Source organism: Gossypium arboreum, chromosome 13, assembly GCF_025698485.1.
Source record: "Gossypium arboreum isolate Shixiya-1 chromosome 13, ASM2569848v2, whole genome shotgun sequence".
Lineage (NCBI taxonomy): Eukaryota > Viridiplantae > Streptophyta > Magnoliopsida > Malvales > Malvaceae > Gossypium > Gossypium arboreum.
Genome location: NC_069082.1, coordinates 116,408,357 through 116,427,683, shown reverse-complemented (window position 1 = coordinate 116,427,683; position 19,327 = coordinate 116,408,357). Strand labels below are relative to the sequence as shown.

Here is a 19,327-nt window from a genome sequence, read left to right as displayed (position 1 = left end):
CAAGTGAATAAATTGTTTAATTCAAATTTAGAATAATAAATGAAGTCTAGGTGGATTCTTTCCTGGGTATTGTCTCTCTCATTGGTTTATTCGAATATTTTCCTACTTTATTCTTTGTTCATCTTACTAATTAGTTTAGATAAAATTAGGTTAAAAATAAATTCCTTAAATTTATCGGCTAGATAATAAAAAGATAATAACTACTAGTACTTTTAGTCCTCGTGGATACGATATTCCTGACTCACTATGTAACACCCCTAACACGTATCCGCTGCCAGAACAGGGTTTCAGAGCATTACTACTATTTGCAGATCACTTAAAAAAATTAAAATACTTACCGATTCAATGCATCATATAAAATAAATATATTACCATTCAATCAATAGTTTGGCACTTGTATAAGCATCAAACAACAACATTGTTACTATACTTGCACATATCTCATATAAATTCAACATTGATATATCTATTTTTATCGACATGTCGCACTTGAGTTTAATAATAGTCTCAACTTACATAATTTCCTTGTATCAACATATCAAAGATAATCATATATGTACATGTCATGAAACATATCATGCTCTTACCGTTTCTTCACAAGCATATATCATTCATTTCATTATATCAATATTTTATGCTCCATCATTTCCATATATTTTATGTATATTTATTCGGTAATAGCTTATATCAAACTTAACATAAATTATATTTCATGTACTTATACTTATTTCGTTTATCCATTTTCATAATTATTTCATACAACGCTTTTGTACATATATTTCCATATGACCAGTTCTTGTAAACATTTCACACAACCATTTCATATAACCATTCGTCATCGATACATTTTACACGAATATCAATTGTTCAATGACGTTATAGCGTCTCCCATCCACGGTCTTATTTATCTTTGACGTGATGCCATAGTGTCTTTCAACTATGGTCTTACTCATTTTCTCATCATGTTGCCATGGTATCTTTCAACCATGGTCTTATTCTTTTCATGTCACGTTGCCATGGTATCTTTCAACCATGGTCTTACACATCTCATATCGAGTTGCCATGGTATCTTTCAACCATGGTCTTACACATTTCATATCAGTTGCCATGGTATCTTTCAACCATGGTCTTACACACAGTTGCCATGGTATCTTTCAACCATGGTCTTACACATTTCATATCGAGAGCACACTCCTTGAACCTCATCCTTACAGTGGGATTACCACCAAAGCTAAATCCTCAGAATATAAACTCATAGAGTATTGTCGGGATTACCACCGAGCTAAATCCTGCAACGACAATTACTCTAATGAGTTTGGATCTGAATTACCATCCAGCTAAATTCAGACCCTAATTGGGATTACCGTCCGGGCTAAATCCATTTTCCACATATTCTTGGAGGGCTATATCAGATAGGATCACCCGTCCGGCTAGATCCTTTTACCGCCAATTCCTTTTTAAAGATCCATCGAATTTTCCTTTCATTCAACCAAGATTTTCCCATTTTATCAAATATATCAATATTTCATTAATTTTCATACAATGAACATTCAAATCATATTCACATCAATAACATACAATCTCAAGCATTTAAGAATATAATTCAAGTTACACGAACTTACCTCATTGCTTGTTTGTGTTTATAATTTCATTAATCTGATATCTTTTCTTTTCCACGATCAAGTCTCATATTTGAGTCGTCCGGATCTTTATAAATAAATTTGATTGTCATTTTCATTCATTTCATATTCTAATGCATTTAATTAATGCTTTAAGCAAAATTACCATTTTGCCCCTAAACTTTTAATTAATGACGATTTCATCCTTAGGGTCGGAAAATAAAATTCTTGCAATTTAATCCTTATTTCCAGCTATTATTCTCATATATATTGATAACAATCCATGAATTCTATAAAATATAAGAATTTTTCATAATTTCAACACTTTTCAATTTAATCCCTAAAACATGTTTTCCCCCGATCTTGAACTAAATTAATAATTTCATTCAATTTTGTAATTTAAATAATAAAATAATCCATTTCATGCAATTTGGTCATTTTTGATATGTTTACAAAATTTCCCATAAGTTTTACTTTTATTCAATTTAGTCCCTGAGCCTAAAATATGCAAATTAGCCATGCTAGATGAATATTCATACATATTGTTCCTCCTCCTCCTTCCATTCCACACCCTTAATGTAGATAACACACTTGTAAGTAACATTATCCATAATTTTTATTATTTACTTTTATGAATATTCAAGCTGTCTATCTGCATCATAGTCACTAAATTATTTACATCTGGATCTATAGAACTCCAAATTAATATCTAATAATTTTCCCTGAATCTAGACTCATATATATTCTTACCATAAAAATTTCATAATTTTTTGTCTAGCTAATAAGTACAGTTTATTCTTTAAAGTTACCCTATTCTCATTGTCTCGATGATTCGACCCTTCTTCACGAAAAATTAATTATCTCCTTATACAGGATTCAATGATGCTCTTGTTTGTTTCTCTTAAAAATAGACTCATTCATAATTTCAGACATATAAATTTAAGCCCATAATTATTTTTATTCAATTTTTTATGATTTTTCAAAATCAGAACAGGGGAATCCGAATTCATTCTGACCTTGTCTCACAAAATTAATTATATCTCAAAATTTACAAATCCATTTCTACACTATTTATTCTATGAGAAACTAGACTCAATAAGATTTTCCCTGAATCTAGACTCATATATATTCTTACCATAAAAATTTCATAATTTTTTGTCTAGCTAATAAGTACAGTTTATTCTTTAAAGTTACCCCTATTCTGCTGTCTGACAGTTTTGACCCTTCTTCATGAAAAATTAATTATCTCCTTATACAGGATTCAATGATGCTCTTGTTTGTTTCTATTAAAAATAGACTCATTCATAATTTCAGATATATAAATTTAAGCCCATAATTATTTTTATTCAATTTTTTATGATTTTTCAAAATCAAAACAGGGGAATCCGAATTCATTCTGACCTTGTCTCACAAAATTAATTATATCTCAAAATTTACAAATCCATTTCTACACTATTTATTCTATGAGAAACTAGACTCAATAAGATTTAATTCCATATTTTTTCATCTTCTAATTCGAATTTTACAATTTATGGTGATTTTTCAAAGTTAGTCTCTCTTCTGTCCAAACTGCTTTTTGTGCAAGCTATTAATTACCATGTTATAACACCCTTATTTTCTTTTTCTACACCATTTCTCATCACTTTTTCTTATTTTCTCTTCACTAACATATAAAAAACATAGGGCCTTATGTAAGAAAACTCTATATAACATTATTTCCATACTTTGTCAATAATAACAAACTTAAAAACATATTGAAATCTTGATATACTTACCTTGTTCTATTGATACTAATCTTTAACTTGGTTTTCTCTCTCCTCCAACTTCTATTTCTTGAATCCAACTTGATATTCTAACTCCCCATGCTCTCCTTAACATTTTTGTCTCTTGGTAGCTATGGAAATTCATTTGATTTTTGGGTGAAAATGGTGAATTTTTGGTAAAAGGACCAAATTGTAAAGAAAGCAAAACTTTCTTGCTTCCTCTCTTTCTCTCACGTTAGTGCATGGGAAAATATGGATGAGAATTTCTCATCTTTCTTTCTTTATATACTAATAAAATAATAATAAAATATCTTATTAAAATATTAATAAAATAATATTTATCTAATTAAATAATTATAAAATATCAAAATATCTCTAGCATCATTATTACTTTCTAGATTTCTCTCTCTTCCAATTGACCATTTTGCCCTTCATTATCTTTTAAAATTCCATCCTTGAGTCATCATTTAATTTGGTAAAATTGCAATTTAGTCCCTCATAGTTCTTCATCTATTCAATTTGGTCCTAATTCATCCATTTTCCTTAGTTTCTAGATCATTCCACTCTTAAATTATTTACACTATTGGTCCTTCAACTTTTTCATATTTACACTTTAACCCCTCAAATTTTGAATATTTACTCATGTGCAACAAAACTTTTCTCACTTTTACAATTTAGTCCTTTCTTGAATTAATATATCATAAAATACTTCTCAATATTGACATAACTCAAAATTTCCCCTTTTTGTCACTTTATTTCCATATTTTACTATATCAAGGATAATATCTTACTGTAAAAATTTTCAGGGTATTACACACTATAGCTATACTACCATTCGATAGCCTTTGTCGTATTTTAGTTAGTTCGTGACGTCATCAATCCTATGGCTGTTCAACATAAACTTCTTCCTTCAAAATACCATTGAGGAATGCAAAATTTACATCAAGCTGATGTATCTTCCACCCTTTCTGAGCTACCATAGTTAATAGCAGCTTCATGGTATCCAATCTAGCTACCGGTGCGAAGGTTTCAGTATAGTTTACCCTATATTGTTGACTATAACCCTTTGTGACAAGCCTGACTTTAAGTCTGTTTACTGAACCGTCAACATTTAAGTTGGTCCTATAAACCCATTTTACTCCAATAAACTTCTTGTGAACTGGTTTGTTAACTAGCTCCAAAGTCTTACTCTTTTTTCTTTTTTTTAATCATGGCTAGTTCAGCTTCCATAGCTTCTTTCCAGCCATTTTCATTTGATGTCTCTTCATAGCTCGCGGGCTCTAGCACAACAACATCACATCTTTCATAAATATCATAGATAGGCCTGGTGCCTCTGACTGGCAGATCAATAACACTATCACCATCTTGGTGTTGAACTTCATCAATTCCCACATTGAACGCAATCTGACTTTGTTCAACCAACTCAGCTTCTGTAGCTTCCCAATTCTATAAAGCTTCCTCACTGAGCTTAATATCTCTACTTTCAAACACTTTTCTAATGAAATGATCGAAAATCCTATACCCTTCCTTGCAACTATTATAACCAACAAAGATACCTGGCTGTGCTCTTATTTCCAACTTATTCCTCTTAACAACGGGAATGAGTGCATAACATAAGTAGCCAAAGATCTTCAGGTGTGACACTAATGGCTTGAACCTAAACCATCCTTCAAATGGTGCCTTATCTTTCACAGCTCTTGTTGGCAATCTATTGAGCAGATAAACAGAGGTGTTTGTAGCTTCAGCCCACAACTTGTTTGGTAGCTTCTGTAACGCCCCAATTTTCGGGAATTCTGTGAATGTTGGCATAGGTTTACTTATGTTAGTGGGCCTCTAGAAGGCCCAAGCTTAAGATAGAACCTGGTAATTTTAGTTAATTTTTGTTCCATAAGAAAAAGGGAGTGAAATTATGAAATAGGACCTATGTAAAAATGTTTGAAAATGCTATAGGCTAATTTGTAGTGGCCAAATAAATAGGAGTGCAAAATAGGAGGATTTGCATGTCAAACCTCCCATTTTACATGTAGTGGCTGGTCATCATGTTGTTGTAGACAAAATGTGCACTTGATATCCATAATTTATGGTACAAATTGATACAAATTGATAATGGGTTAGGTAAATGTTCCATGATAATGGGTTAGGTAAATGTTTCATGATAATGGGTTAGGTAAATGTTCCATGATAATGGTTTAGGTAAATGTTCCATGATGGGCATTTCATGTCTTTTGTATTAAAGAATTAAATGGATGAAATATGAAATTTTATTAAAAGAAAAAGGGGTGAAAAGAACAAAGTTTTGTCCATCTTTGTTCATCATAGCCTAAAGTTAGAGAAGAGAAAGGAGAGGAGAAAGCTCTTGAATGTTCAGTCACTTGGGGAAGAAAATTGAAGGTAAGTTCATGGTAGTTTGCTTCTATCTTGATGTTGATGGGTTCTTCTTGATTCTACCTTAACTCTTGAAGCATATTTTGGTTGCTAGTTGTGTTGTGAGCATTTAGTCATGAATTAAAATGAAGGAAATGGTTGTTGTTTCATGTTCTTTTGATGAAAAATGGAAGATAGGTGAAGTTGAGCGAAACAAATGAGCATGCATGTGCCTTAGATGCTAAAGGGAAAAATCGGCTAACATGTTGTGCTTTAAAATGATGAAATGGAGATTATACTTAAGTAAAATCATAGATATGTGATGATTGATTGGTGATATACATGTTTAAATAACATGCATGCAAGGTATGTGTGAAAGAGTTGATTTGGTAATAAATCTGCTTGGGACAGCAGCAGTAACGTGACTTTGGAACATCACCATAAATTGTGGGAGATGAATTAGAAGCTGAATAAATTATGTAATTAAAGCTTATTGAGTCTAGTTTCAAATGAAATAAACAAGAAAATATTTTGAATTCTTTACAATGAGAAATTTGATTCGTAATGAAGAGTGGTCAGATTAGTCAAACAGTGAAACATGGGAAACTTTAAGCAAAATCTGGTATTGATTGGCCAAACCAAAAATTCTGAAAATTTTATGGATAGAAGATATATGAGTCTATTTTCAGGGAAAATTAACAGCACTTGATTTGGAGTTTCGTAGCTCCATTTATAAATGATTTAGTGACTGTTGCTCAGGAAGACAGCTTGCAGTGAAATTATGATTATGTGGTAAACACTGACAAAAATTTATTAATGAGTTGCTTATTGATTTCTTATAAGCTTACTCTGATCTGTAGGTGTGGTTGGCCGAATATTGTAAGGGGTTAATACGTAGTTCCTATTTGAATAGTTAGATTAACATGTTAGTAATCCAATTGTAAGCGGTTCGTGTGTGGATCTCAAAAGATATCGTCGCAAAAGCAATTGTGTAACTAACACCCTCTTATAGACTAGATCGGCACAAGCGAAAAGCGAAATGCCGAAAAGCCGGTATTTTGAGATCTTGCGAGTGTGTGAATGCTCATGAGATTAATAGTTTGATGTATATGGTAAATTAAAGTGATAAGACTACAGAGTGCGCGATTCTGTGCATTTCGATATTTTTGGGCTTAATGGGCCAAAAACGGGATAATGGGCCAACAGGCCCAAATTGGTAAGAAAACGCGGTAAGTGTTTCTGATCGTACGTAAATGGCTATGTTATGTATGAAAACCTTAAGAATAGTTAAATTACTTGAATACCCCTATGTATGCAAAATTACCATTATACCCCTAGGGTTACTTTTGACTGAAAAGCATGACGATTTGATTCTGTATGATGTATGCCATGATTATATATCTGTTGCGTGGGGACTTGGGTTATACTATGGAGGAAGCGTCCTGGTGGCTATGCCATAATTATCTGATCTAGTGGCTCTACCACATATATCTGTCCTGGTGGCTATGCCACAATTATCTGATCTGGTGGCTCTGCCACATATATCTGATACGGTGGCTCGCCACAATATTCAGATCTGGTGACTTCGTCACAATATCTGGCAGCCTCGCTGCAATTTCTGTGGTGTGTAGCAGTTGGGTGGGTCGAGTAGTCTCCCCACATGGTGTAAGGCTGGTACGGCGGTGTTATTGATGAATCTGGGTTGGGTTTCTGCATAAACATGTAATATCTGTTCTATTCTGTTATGGGCCTATGGGCTTTATTCTGAATTCTGTTCTGGGTTAAGGCCAACTTATTCTATTTCTGTGGTTTGAGCTGATATAGGCTATGGTTGGGTTAATTTACACACTGAGTTTCCCCAAACTCACCCCTTTTATTTTCATCCATGCAGGTAATCCCCAACCATAGTGGGCTTGGAGTCGTGAGAGAATTGAGTGGCCACCCGCTTACGAAAGTTTGATTTTCTTCCGTGAACTGGACATCCTTTTATTTACGTTTGAAGTTTTGGGTTTTTAAATGTAATAAGGCCGCTTAATTATTTTTGATGGTTTTAATATGTCTTACTAAGATAGGTATTACTTATTTTAACTGTTGAAATTGGATAGCTTTAGGACGCATTTTCAAAAACAACAATTGATTTCAAAATAACACGACAACAAGCAAAGCTTCCGCAATGAAAGTATTTTCCAAAATTAATCACTTTTCCTAAAAATGACTTAATCAAATCGGTTTGCTAGAAATATCCATGACGTTAAGGTGAGGCAATGGCGGTATGCATGTCTAGGATTGGATCCGAAGGGAGCTTAGTACTTAAGCAGTCCGATGGACTCACCACCTCCTTTCCAGTTTCCTACCTGGTGCACAGCTTCCATTCACTTTAACCTATAATGAAATTATCTTTTAAAACACTAAGTAAGTTTTTCTGGATCAACAACATAAAATGTTTTGAACGCTTCGATGTGGCATGTCGGGTCTGGTCATAACGTCTGGGCCGGGTTTGGGGTGCTACTTCTTGAACAACAAACATCTCGACATATTCATAACTGTTCTATTCTTTCTTCCATATATACCATTTTGCTGAGGAGTGTATTTGTTTATCAACTGATGCTCAATCCCAACATCTTCACAAAAACTTTTGAAACTTTTTAGAAGTGTACTCAATCCCATTGTCGGACCTAAGTATTCCTAGCTTTCAACAAGCTTGATTCTCAACAGCAGCTTCAAACTTCCAAAAGACTTCAACAAATTTAGACTTGGCCTTCAAAAAATCCACCCAATAATATCTAGTGTAGTCATCAATAAAAAAATTCAAGTACCTACTATTGCTAAGTGAAGCAGTCTTCATCGATCCACATACATCAGTGTGAACTAGGTGTAGCTTCTCAGTCGCTCGCCATGCCTAGTTAACAGGAAATGGAAGTCTTACTTGCTTCCTAAATTGACATACTTCACACACTACAGTTCACTCAACAACTTTAGACATGTTCTCAACCAAACAATGCTTACACAAAAGATCAAGTGACTTGACCCAGTCTTTTGTGCCACAAGTCAAAATCATCAGTAAAACTAGAGTAAGCTTTCAAGGTTACTAAGTTCCAATTTAGAATAAAGCTCATATCACTTATTTTTATTTACATAAGCTCATGACCATTTGAATAAGATATACCACACTTTCTACTATCAAAAATAACAAAATAGTTTTTCTCAACAAGCTGACCAACACTGAGCAAGTTCTGATCAATATCAGGTACAAAGAGAACATTAGTAACAAATTTTATACCTTTTGGAGTGCTAACCTGAACATCTCCCTTTCCATTTGCATCAATAATCTGGCCATTTCCAACTCTGATTTTTGAACTGAAGGACTTTTCCATTCTTTTGAACATGCTTTTATCTGAAACCATGTGGTTCGTACAACCACTGTCAATCAACCAAAATTTCTTCACATGGTTGTTGACTGTAAAGCATAAGGCAATGAATGCGAGCTCCTCTTAAGCTTGATTTTCATTAGCAGCTAGAGCCTGATTAGTGTGCTGCTGTTGTTGTTGCACTTTGTTTTTACAAACTTTCTCAACATGACCAAATTGTTTACAGTTTTTACACTGCACACCAGGTCTAAACCAGCAAAATATTTCTGAGAAACCTGACTTTTTGCAATGACTGCATGGTGGATACTTTTTTTTCTCACCATCTCTTTTTTCTTTATTTTTTTCATTCCATTTCTTCTTGTCTTTATTGCTCGAAGTACATAGACTCTCTTTATTTCTTGCTTGGAAAGCACCTTCAGTGTGCCTATCTTCTCTGCTTGCTCTTTTTTGTGCCAGTGCATATAGAGCATTTATGAGCTCTGATAAAGAGATTGTTGTTAAGTCTCTCGAGTCCTCCAAGGATGAGATTTTGGACTCATACTTCTTTGTCAATGATGTGATAACTTTCTCAACAATTCTCCTGTCATTTAACTAATCACCAAGCAGCCTTATGTTGTTGACAGTGGACCTAATCTTATTTGCATAATACTTGATCATTTCAGTCTCTTTCATCTTCAGGTTCTCAAAATCTCTCTTCAAGTTCAAAAGTTGTTGTTGCCTTGTGTTATTAGTTCCTTGGAACCTCTCTTTGAGTTTGCCCCAAGCTTGTTTTGGTGTCTCACAAGCCATGATCCTTGTGAAGATAACATCTAACACACCATTCTGAAGGCACGATAATTCCTTGTATTTCTTAGCAGACTCATCATTATGTTGTCTTATTTGAGCTATAGTTAGATTAGCTCGCAATGGTGCTGGCTTTCTGTTTGTCTCAACCACTTCCCATAAGTCATATGCTTGAAGATACATCTTCATCTTCACTACCCAAATGTGGTAGTTTTCACTAACAAAAATAAGAGGTACAAGTGGAGCGAAGCTTCCAGATGACATGGTGACACTAACAAGATGCAATCAACTTCTTCTTTTACAACAATGAACACACACAAAAAGCCCTCAAAGACTTAGGTTCTTGATACCAATTGTTGGTGTTTTTAGAGTTAAAATAACATAACAAAAAAAAAAACTTAACAGAATTTCTAGCTGCTTTTTTTATTATTATTTTCATCCAGGTAATTACAATATATAAGTGGGGTGATTACAAGTAATCAACTAATCCTATCAATTTTTTTAGGAAAAGTAAAAATAAAACTTGTACACAAATGAATCAGCTAAATCAGTACCTAAAAACATCCAATCAATGCTAACTCTGCTTGCTTTAACAAGTAATCTCAATCAGCAGATTAAACAAAATATCGATGCCAGCATATGTGAGCCCTGCTTGCAGTTCAACTGGGGGTTCGCCAAAAACTTTAATAGCTCACACTTGATGTGTTCGCAATTTAGGTTGAGCTCATAGCTTTAAGTGAGCTCGTAGGTGTAGATGAGCTTGTAGCTTCAGATGAGCTCTCAAATGAGTTCGCCACTATATGAATGGCAACTTCACAACAGTTTGTCAGTTAAAAGTAATACTATATAAAGAAAACTTGTAACCTTATTTGGATAAATGAATTGAATCATTCTCTATTTCCAATTCTGTTTGAGCTTCTTCTTTGTAATTCATTGATTTCAGTGACCATTTTAACAATAGCCTTCCTTGCAAGGCTTAAATAACTAAAAGAATGGTGAGCTTTGATAACAAATGTGTGTTTTTTTATCTCTTTGAAGCTGAGTCTGTTGGCCATCTGTTTCTCCATTGTACTTTTGGCAAGTCCATTTGATTTCGTTGTAATCTAGGCATACGTACTCATCTTCTCAGAAAACATCGATAAGTGACTTCATAAAAGTTTGGTTGCTATCTGATAGGAATTACCTCAACGTATGTCTTGACAGATTCCAAATATTGGGTGCATTTTTTTCCATAGATATGAAGTTATCTTCCAAGGCCTGGAAGCAAAACCATTTGAACATCATTTAGTATGCCAGACAGATCGCTTTACAATGGTTCTCTAGTTTCCAGCAGCATATGATAAACGCCAAATTATACATGTTTTTACCCCAAATACTTAGCATATTTATGGATGTTTATTACTAGATTTATGGATTTTGGTGCTCTTAATCCGGTTATTTCATGTTTTGTACTCAGAAGAGCACCAAGAGTCAAAACGAGCCAAAAAGGGACAAAAAGAACCAAATCGAAAAGATGACATGACCTAAGCCTTGCCACATGGGCTGCTCACACCCCCGTGTCTTTTGAGGGTGTCGACCAAGGCTTTCAAGATTCACACGGCCTGGCCATTGACCCACACGGCCGTGTGCAATTTAACGGATCGAACACGAATTGGCAAACACGTCACACGGCCGTGGCACACGGCGTGTCCCTTTTTTAAAGAGTTGTATTTTACACGGAAAAGGATACTTAGGGAAGAAGAAAGCCAATCCAAAGCCTATATAAACACCCTAAGTATAACTTAGAAAGGGGGCTCTCCTCCAGAACTTTTCGGGAGTACAGAACCACATACCGGGAATTACTTGAAGGAAGCCAGACGATCCATCCCAAACGCTGGAGCTACTCCAAGACTGAAGATCTCTCTCAGAATTCCTTCAGGGGTTTTAAAGTTTTCTTTATGTTTTGTTATTTTCATACTTTTGAGATGTACTCTTATTTTATTATGAACTAAAGCCCTTAGATACCTAAAGGGGTTGAAACCTATGATGGATCTCGTTATTATTATCTGAACTGTATGATAAATACTTGATTTGTTCTTAATTATGTGTTCTTAATGCTTGAGTTAATATTTCGGGTATTAATTCATGATTTGATGTGCTTATGCAGAGGAGCAAAAGTCCCTGTCTAAGAGTAGATTTGGCATAATTAAGCGGAGTTGATCGAAAGCCTAGAAATAGGGTTATGAGATTTTGTCGGATTAGAATGAATCCTAATATGGGAGTCCATAGATCAATTTACTGCTTCCCTAGTGGTTTTAATTAAGAAAGAAATTTTGATTAATTCAACTAAGGGTTAAGTGTTATTAGTCTCGAAAGAGATAATAATATAGGTTAGAGAGTCTCATAGATCAAGTCAAGTGAATAAATCGTCTGGTTCAGAGTCAGATAACAAGTGAAATCTAGGTGGATTCCTCCTTGGGTGTCGTTTTTATCAATTACTTTTCTTCAACTCTTTTTCCAAATTTTCTCTTTGCTTTAGTTTAGTTAGTTAATTAGTTTAATAAACAACCCTCTTTATTTCTAGGTTAAATAATAAAAAGATAGTTATTACTAGTACTTTTGGTTCCCTTGGGTACGATATCCCAGCCTTGCCATTACTATACTATTATTCGATAAGTGCGCTTGCCTTTTCATTGTGATAATAGTTAGTCTAGGTTTGATCTTCATTATAAATATTTATTACTTGTTATGAATCACACGATCAAGTTTTTGGCACTGCTGCCGGGGAACTAAAATATTAGGAACGCTAAATTTTTATTACTTTAGCCATTTATTTTTCTTGTAATTTAATTTTATTAACTATTATTTATTAATTTACTTTTTCTTTCTCGTGGTAGGTTTTTATAGTTTATGACTAGAAGAAACCAGTCGAGACCATTACTTTTTGACGAAGAAATCGATTGTATAGTTCGTAGAAATCAAAGAGAAATAAGGCGCAGCTTACGATACACAGAGAATGAGCAAGGAGACGATACTCAACTCCCAACCGACGCGATGGCTGAAAACCAAGACAATCAGCTATCTCCTGCAATTGCGGCTAATCAAAATCCTACTCCACGTACTATGTATGATTATACTAAACCTTCTCTAACAGGAACTGAATCTAGCATAGTTAGACCTGCTGTAGTTGCAAATACTTTTGAATTAAAACCTAACACTATTCAGATGATACAACAGTTTGTTCAGTTTGATGGTTTGCAGGATGAAGATCCTAACGTTCACTTAGCAAATTTCCTGAAATTTTGCGATACATTCAAAATCAATGGCGTCTCTGATGATGCCATTCATCTTCGGTTATTTCCTTTTTCATTGAGGGACAAAGCTAAACAGTGGTTGAACTTATTACCACGAGGGTCAATTACTACTTGGGAACAAATGACCGAGAAATTTTTACTAAAATATTTTCCGCCGACTAAAACGGCTAAATTACTTAATAATATCTCTTCTTTTGTAGACATGGATTTAGAAACACTTTACGATGCATGGGAGAGATACAAGGACTTACTGAGAAGGTGCCCTCACCATGGGTTACCGCTTTGGTTGCAAGTACAAACATTTCATAATGGTCTAAATCTCTCGACTATGCAAATGGTTGACGCAGCTGTTGGCGGAACCATCAATAATAAAACACCGAAAGATGCCTATGAGTTTATAGAGGAGATGTCACTGAATAACTATCAGTGGCAAGTTATGAGGACAAAGCCAATGAAAACAGCCAGTGTTTATAACATCGACTCAGTCACCATGCTCTCTAATCAGGTAGAACTTCTCAATAAAAAAATTAATGGTTTACTTGGTTCTACGCAGGTACATTCAGTAATGAGGTGTAACTCAAGTGGTGGAGGTGTGCATACAGAATATCAATCCTTCAACACTCCAACCGAAGAGGAACAAGTCAACTATATGGGTAATAATAACTTTAGATCTCGAAATAACCCATACAGTAATACTTATAATGCAGGTTGGAGGAACCACCCAAATTTCTCCTGGGGTGGTCAAGAAAATCAAAAGCCACCAAATCCTCAGGGTTTTCAACAGCCACCTTATCAACAAGAGAAGAAACCGAACCTTGAAGAGATGCTCTCTATACTTATCTTGGTATTAGAAACCCATTTCCTACCGAGATAGCACTTAAGAATCAACAAGCATCGATCCAAGGGCTCGAAACTTAGATAGGCCAGCTATCCAAACTAATCTCCTAACAACCACAAGGTAGCTTACCAAGTAAAACTGAACCTAACCTAAGGGAACACCTCAATGCAATTAGTACTCAAGATGACGAAGGAGTCGTTGAGCCTGAACCAGAACCAAGGCAAGAAACAGTGGTAAACAAAGGGAGAGATGAGGTAGATCAAAATACAAACAAATCAGTGACTGTCGAATATAAAAATGCGACAAGGAAAGACCGCTCAGATGAAAAATTCGGTAAATTCCTTAAACTTTTGAAAAAACTGCATATTAACTTACCACTTATTGAAGCTTTGTCACAGATGCCAAATGCAATGAAATTTTTAAAAGAGCTTTTAGTAAATAACCGGAAGTTGGACGAAGTATTGCATGTGGAGCTAAATGCAGTCTGCTCAGCTATTCTACAGAATAAGCTACCCCACAAATTGAAAGATCCAGGAGTTTTACAATTCCTTGTTTAATTGGTAGTTTACATATAAGTCATGCATTACCTGATTTAGGGGCTAGTATTAACATTATGCCTTACAAAATGTTTAAGAAACTAGGCCTTGGGAAACCTAAACAAACTAGGATGAGCATTCAATTGGCAGATAAAACTATAAGATTCCCTAGGGGTATTATTGAAGATGTACTCGTGAAAGTAGATAAGTTCATATTTCCCGTTGATTTCGTTGTTCTAGACATAGAGGAGGATAATAACACCCCTTTGATTTTAGGGAGGCCCTTTTTAGCAACTGCTAAAACAATTATTGATGTTGGCACAGGTGAGCTTACACTTCGTGTGGGAGACGAAACGATCACCATTCAAGCTCATAATTCTGGCATCACATCGAACATTGAAGGTAATAGTCAACATCAATCTACTAAAACTGACAATATGACTTTGCAGAAATTAAGCTTTAAAGAAGTTCACGAGCCATGTTCCAAGGATGATAGAGGACACATTCATGAAGAACGAAGGCTACGGATAGAGGAGCTAGACGAATGGCGAGTACACAAATTGAGAACACATGATAAAATGAAACTACTCCAAAACAAGCCCGATACCTCTCCTAATCAACTTAAGGTTGGCGATAAAGTCTTACTAGATGCTGCAGATCCCCACATTGTCACTAGTACGCCGAATGAGGAAATCCCTCTTATGGTACTCAGTATTTTTCCATTCGGTACGGTGGAGGTGAGTCACCCAAGGTTCAGCATTTTTAAGGTAAACAAACCCGATTAAAACCATATTTTGATGAGGTTGATAGCAGGAATGAGGAGTATAAACTCATTGAACCACCCTGACCATTCACTAGAGAGGTAAGTCGAGCTTAGATTATAAATAAGCGTTTCTCGGGAGGCAACCCGAGCACTAACATATTCTGATTTCTTTATTTTTAATTTCTAACACTTTAAATCATTAACTTTATCTTTAAATTGCAAAGATTTTCAGCCCACACAGCCAGGCACATGGGCGTGCCTAAAGCCATGGCCAAACAGGGGAAGAGGCACGGCCGTGTGATACGGTCGTGTGGAAGCAGGACATGATTTCCCCAAAACACGGGATGTGATACATCCCCATGGCCGTGCAACATGGCCGTGGGTGAACTTGATAGGATTAACACGGGCGTGGGAATAGAACAACACGGGCGTGCCAGGGGCAAGACTCGATTCTGTTTCTTCGACACAGGCGTGAGACATGCCCGTGCCGTTAAACTGTGGACAACAATACATGGGCGTGGTACCCTAACACAGGGGCATGGGAGAAGCGAACAAAGCTAGGCACGATCGTGCGACATGGTCGTGTGCCACACACACTCAAGACACACGGGCGTGGGATAGTAGCCGAGCACGACCTAAATTACAAAATTTAAAAAACACGGGCTCTCCTTTGGAGTACACGGGCGTGGCCCTAGGCTATGTGCACCTCCCCTATATAAGTAAATCACTGTTCATTTTCTTCTTGCTTTCAAAAACCTAGCCGAAATCTCCCCTTCTCCACTCCCTAATCCCTATTCCGGTAACCATTCCTCAGATTCTCACTTCCCCAACCCTCAAACCACCCTCAAATCCACTCCCCTACATCAATCCTCACTTTCCTCTCTCTTTTCCCTCTATTTTTCCTCTACACAGCTGTACACTCACGCCTCACACCCGTGCTCGCCATCATCGCGCCCGTGCGCCACCCTACAACAGTTTTTGGTTCACTTTCTCAACCTTGTTTTTCCAATTTGTGTTGCTACATTAGTATTCTATATGTTTCACAAAGATATTGTTAATATTACCAATTTGTTCTAATTAAGTTAGGAATTTGCTTTAGTATTTTCTATATTTGAATTGTTTAAACTACTAAATAACATATACTAGTTCTAGGATTCTTGCTTAACCAATGATGCATTTTTTATTTTGGTACATGTTTCTGAATAATCATATAAATTTTCCACCTCTCGCTTGATATCGGTAAATGTTAACACATCTTGAAATTACTATATCAATGCTCATACATTTTCAGGTACATTATGTCATCATCAAGAGGCAAGAAGGCCGCGGTCTCATCCTCAAAGAGACGTAGGGGACTGGGTTCTTCCTTAGTACATGCTAGAGCCGAAGTTCAGCATCCATTCCTTGAGTTTCCGCAAGCTTCGCAGGAGGAGCTATTTCAGATACTACGCGCACGACCCCTCACTACAGGTCGCTGCATTGACTGGGCTGCCGTAGAGTAAGTCCAGCTAGCTGATACCATCTGCGCCCTCCTGTCCACAGACCCATGGGAACGGTTTTTCACTATTACCGAGCCCATTTATTTAGAGCTAACTTTAGAATTATGCTCTACTTTTCATTTACAGGTGGTGATGACCAACAATGACGATCCAGGCACCATTCACTTCAGATTAAGCGGTCTAGTTCGCCAATGAGTGTCCCAGAGTTTGGAGTCGCTCTAGGACTTTACACCGATAAGTTTATGGAGGAGGAGGACATGAATGCACTACCACACAATATCCACATTTCTCCCTCCTTGAGTTGGAAGGCTTTGGCACCACTCTCTTCCACCTACGACTCTAGCCGCTCGAAGGCCTCAGCTCTCGCCCCTTCTCTACGATATCTCCATGCCATATTAGCACACATCTTGACCGGAAGGAGAGAGAGCACCGGTGTCGTCAACACCCACGACGCCTACTATTTATGGTGTATGGCGAATGCACATGTGACAGACTTGGCATATTTCATCGCTTTCGCCTTTCGCCATTCGCCATCAGACTGAGCGGCATCGGAAGGGAGTAATCTCTATTGGCCCCTATGTGACACGCCTTGCCAGACACTTCAGCCTCCTCAACACCGTGGCCCAGTCATCAACGCTTACACTGATAGGTCAGATGTCCCCATAGGGCATCACGACTATGTTACACATAAGGATGATTAAACGCCAACATGGGACCAATCCTCCTCAGTACCGTCTCACTCAAGCCATTGACGAGGAGGATCTTGAGGACATTCCCGATGATGTCCCCCCATAGCACGAGGAGCCTTCTATCACGCCACCTAAGGAACGACCAGTTCATGCGGTTGCTTCATTGGCACACCTTTCTGATCAACTCGCTCACTTCAAGAAGTATTGCACTACACAGTTCGAGATGATTCACGAGCGAGATCAACGACGTGACAGACAGATGAACGACATGCAAGCCATGATGCAGCAGCTTTGCCAGCACTTCCATATTGCCATTCCAGTGCCACCACCTGAGGGCCCTACTGACGAGGATCATTGAATCCTCCTATATTTTTATTTTTATTTTTATTTTCATTTCAATTTTATTTTTCTTTTGAAAGACATATCTATATTAGTAAATTTTAGTTTCTTCATTTTTCTGGTATTTCTAACAGGTAATCTCACTACACTCTCTTCCATACCAACTCTTAATAAGCTTTTCATGATTCTACAGACTTCCAAGCAAAGCTGCTAGGAATCTTTTACGGAATGAGAAAACAAGTAGGGAACAATACCCAACGAGTGCCATGTTCAACGACCCAATTTCTTCATCTAGCCAAGAACAGTGGCAGCTACTACTTTCCCCAAACACTCCAGCTTTAGAATCAAGCTCCGCATCCATCTAACAGGGAGTTTTACCTCCTTCCCTATTATGATTTTCTTTATTTTGAATAGTCTATCTTTGTACATTTGGGGCAATGTACATCTTAAGTGTGGGGGTGAACATGAACATGAAACCTAACTTTTTGCATTATTCTCAAATCCCTGAATTTGGTCTTGTGCTTAAGTGATTTTCTCATAATATTGATCGAATGAATTCTGAGTAATCTATAATTATTGTTGATATGTCATAAATTAGGCCATGGGAATTATGCATGATTATTTGATTATATGACATTAGAGAACCGAGCATGATAAGTTGATATTTTGAGAACTAAAATTTTTAGATTATTTTCCTAAATTGAGGTATTATCTTGAAATCTTAAGTATACAGGAATGACATCAAAAACCCAAATTTGGTGAGATTTTTGAGCCTTTTGAACATATAGCTTTCCTTCTTGCTCACTTTTTTTGTGGTTTGAGTGTGTCAACATTGAACTGTTATTCTAGAACTTGCTTCGATTATATATGTCGAGATCACGCGTATGATTTGATATACTGATATGATAAAGGCACTTAGGATTTGACCCACTTACTCCATAAAAAGCCTTCCCACATAATTAAACCCTTAGTGAATCCCCTTTGAGCCTACTAACATTTTTTATTGATTAACCTTCATCATTAACCCATTAACCCATTATTATTGAAATCCTCTTAATTAATTTACTTTTTTTATCGAGATTAAATTTAATATTGTTACCTCACTATGTTCACCATTTTTTGTTACTGAATCATAAAGTATGATTTTTGTATTGACTTGATTTGTTCTTAAAAAAAAAACTTTATATTATTATTGTAATCCTCAGCAAGCTAAAGTTGTCATGAGCTCATGAAATATAGTTCTAGATATTTGTTTGTGATTCAGTAATTAAGTTTTTGATAGTGGGGTAATATATTGAAATTATCTCGATTCTAACCTTTGTCTCTTCAGCTTGTATCCATACCCATAACCTAAACACCATTACAACCATGTAAAGACCTTTTGATTTGTGTATCATATCATTTACAAGTGGTGGAGATTTGATTTTCATGCAAGCCTATAGTAATAACTTCTCATGTTAGACAATCGAGTGC

At 36.1% G+C, this 19,327-nt stretch overlaps 1 protein-coding gene and 1 non-coding gene across 2 annotated transcripts; both read right to left on the bottom strand.

Annotated features, from left to right (window-relative positions):
- Positions 1-9,237: 9,237 nt before the first annotated feature.
- LOC108462495 (uncharacterized) lies at positions 9,238-10,161 on the bottom strand. Its single transcript, XM_017762436.1, has 2 exons — positions 9,764-10,161; positions 9,238-9,694 (listed from the first exon to the last, which is right to left on the bottom strand). Exons 1-2 carry the CDS (start codon positions 10,159-10,161, stop codon positions 9,238-9,240), a joined length of 855 nt encoding a protein of 284 aa, XP_017617925.1.
- A 3,198-nt stretch (positions 10,162-13,359) lies between these two features.
- On the bottom strand, positions 13,360-13,466 carry LOC128287161 (small nucleolar RNA R71). The gene has a single exon (XR_008277857.1). It is a non-coding gene; the product is annotated as a small nucleolar RNA R71 (small nucleolar RNA).
- Between the last annotated feature and the right edge of the window lie 5,861 nt (positions 13,467-19,327).

Coding starts and splice junctions, on each gene's coding strand:
- LOC108462495 (XM_017762436.1), bottom strand. CDS start 10,161: ATGTCATCTGGAAGCTTCGCTCCACTTGTACCTCTTATTTTTGTTAGT. Junction 9,695..9,763: donor AAAGAGACTGAAATGATCAA/GTATTATGCAAA, acceptor GTTAAATGACAG/GAGAATTGTTGAGAAAGTTA.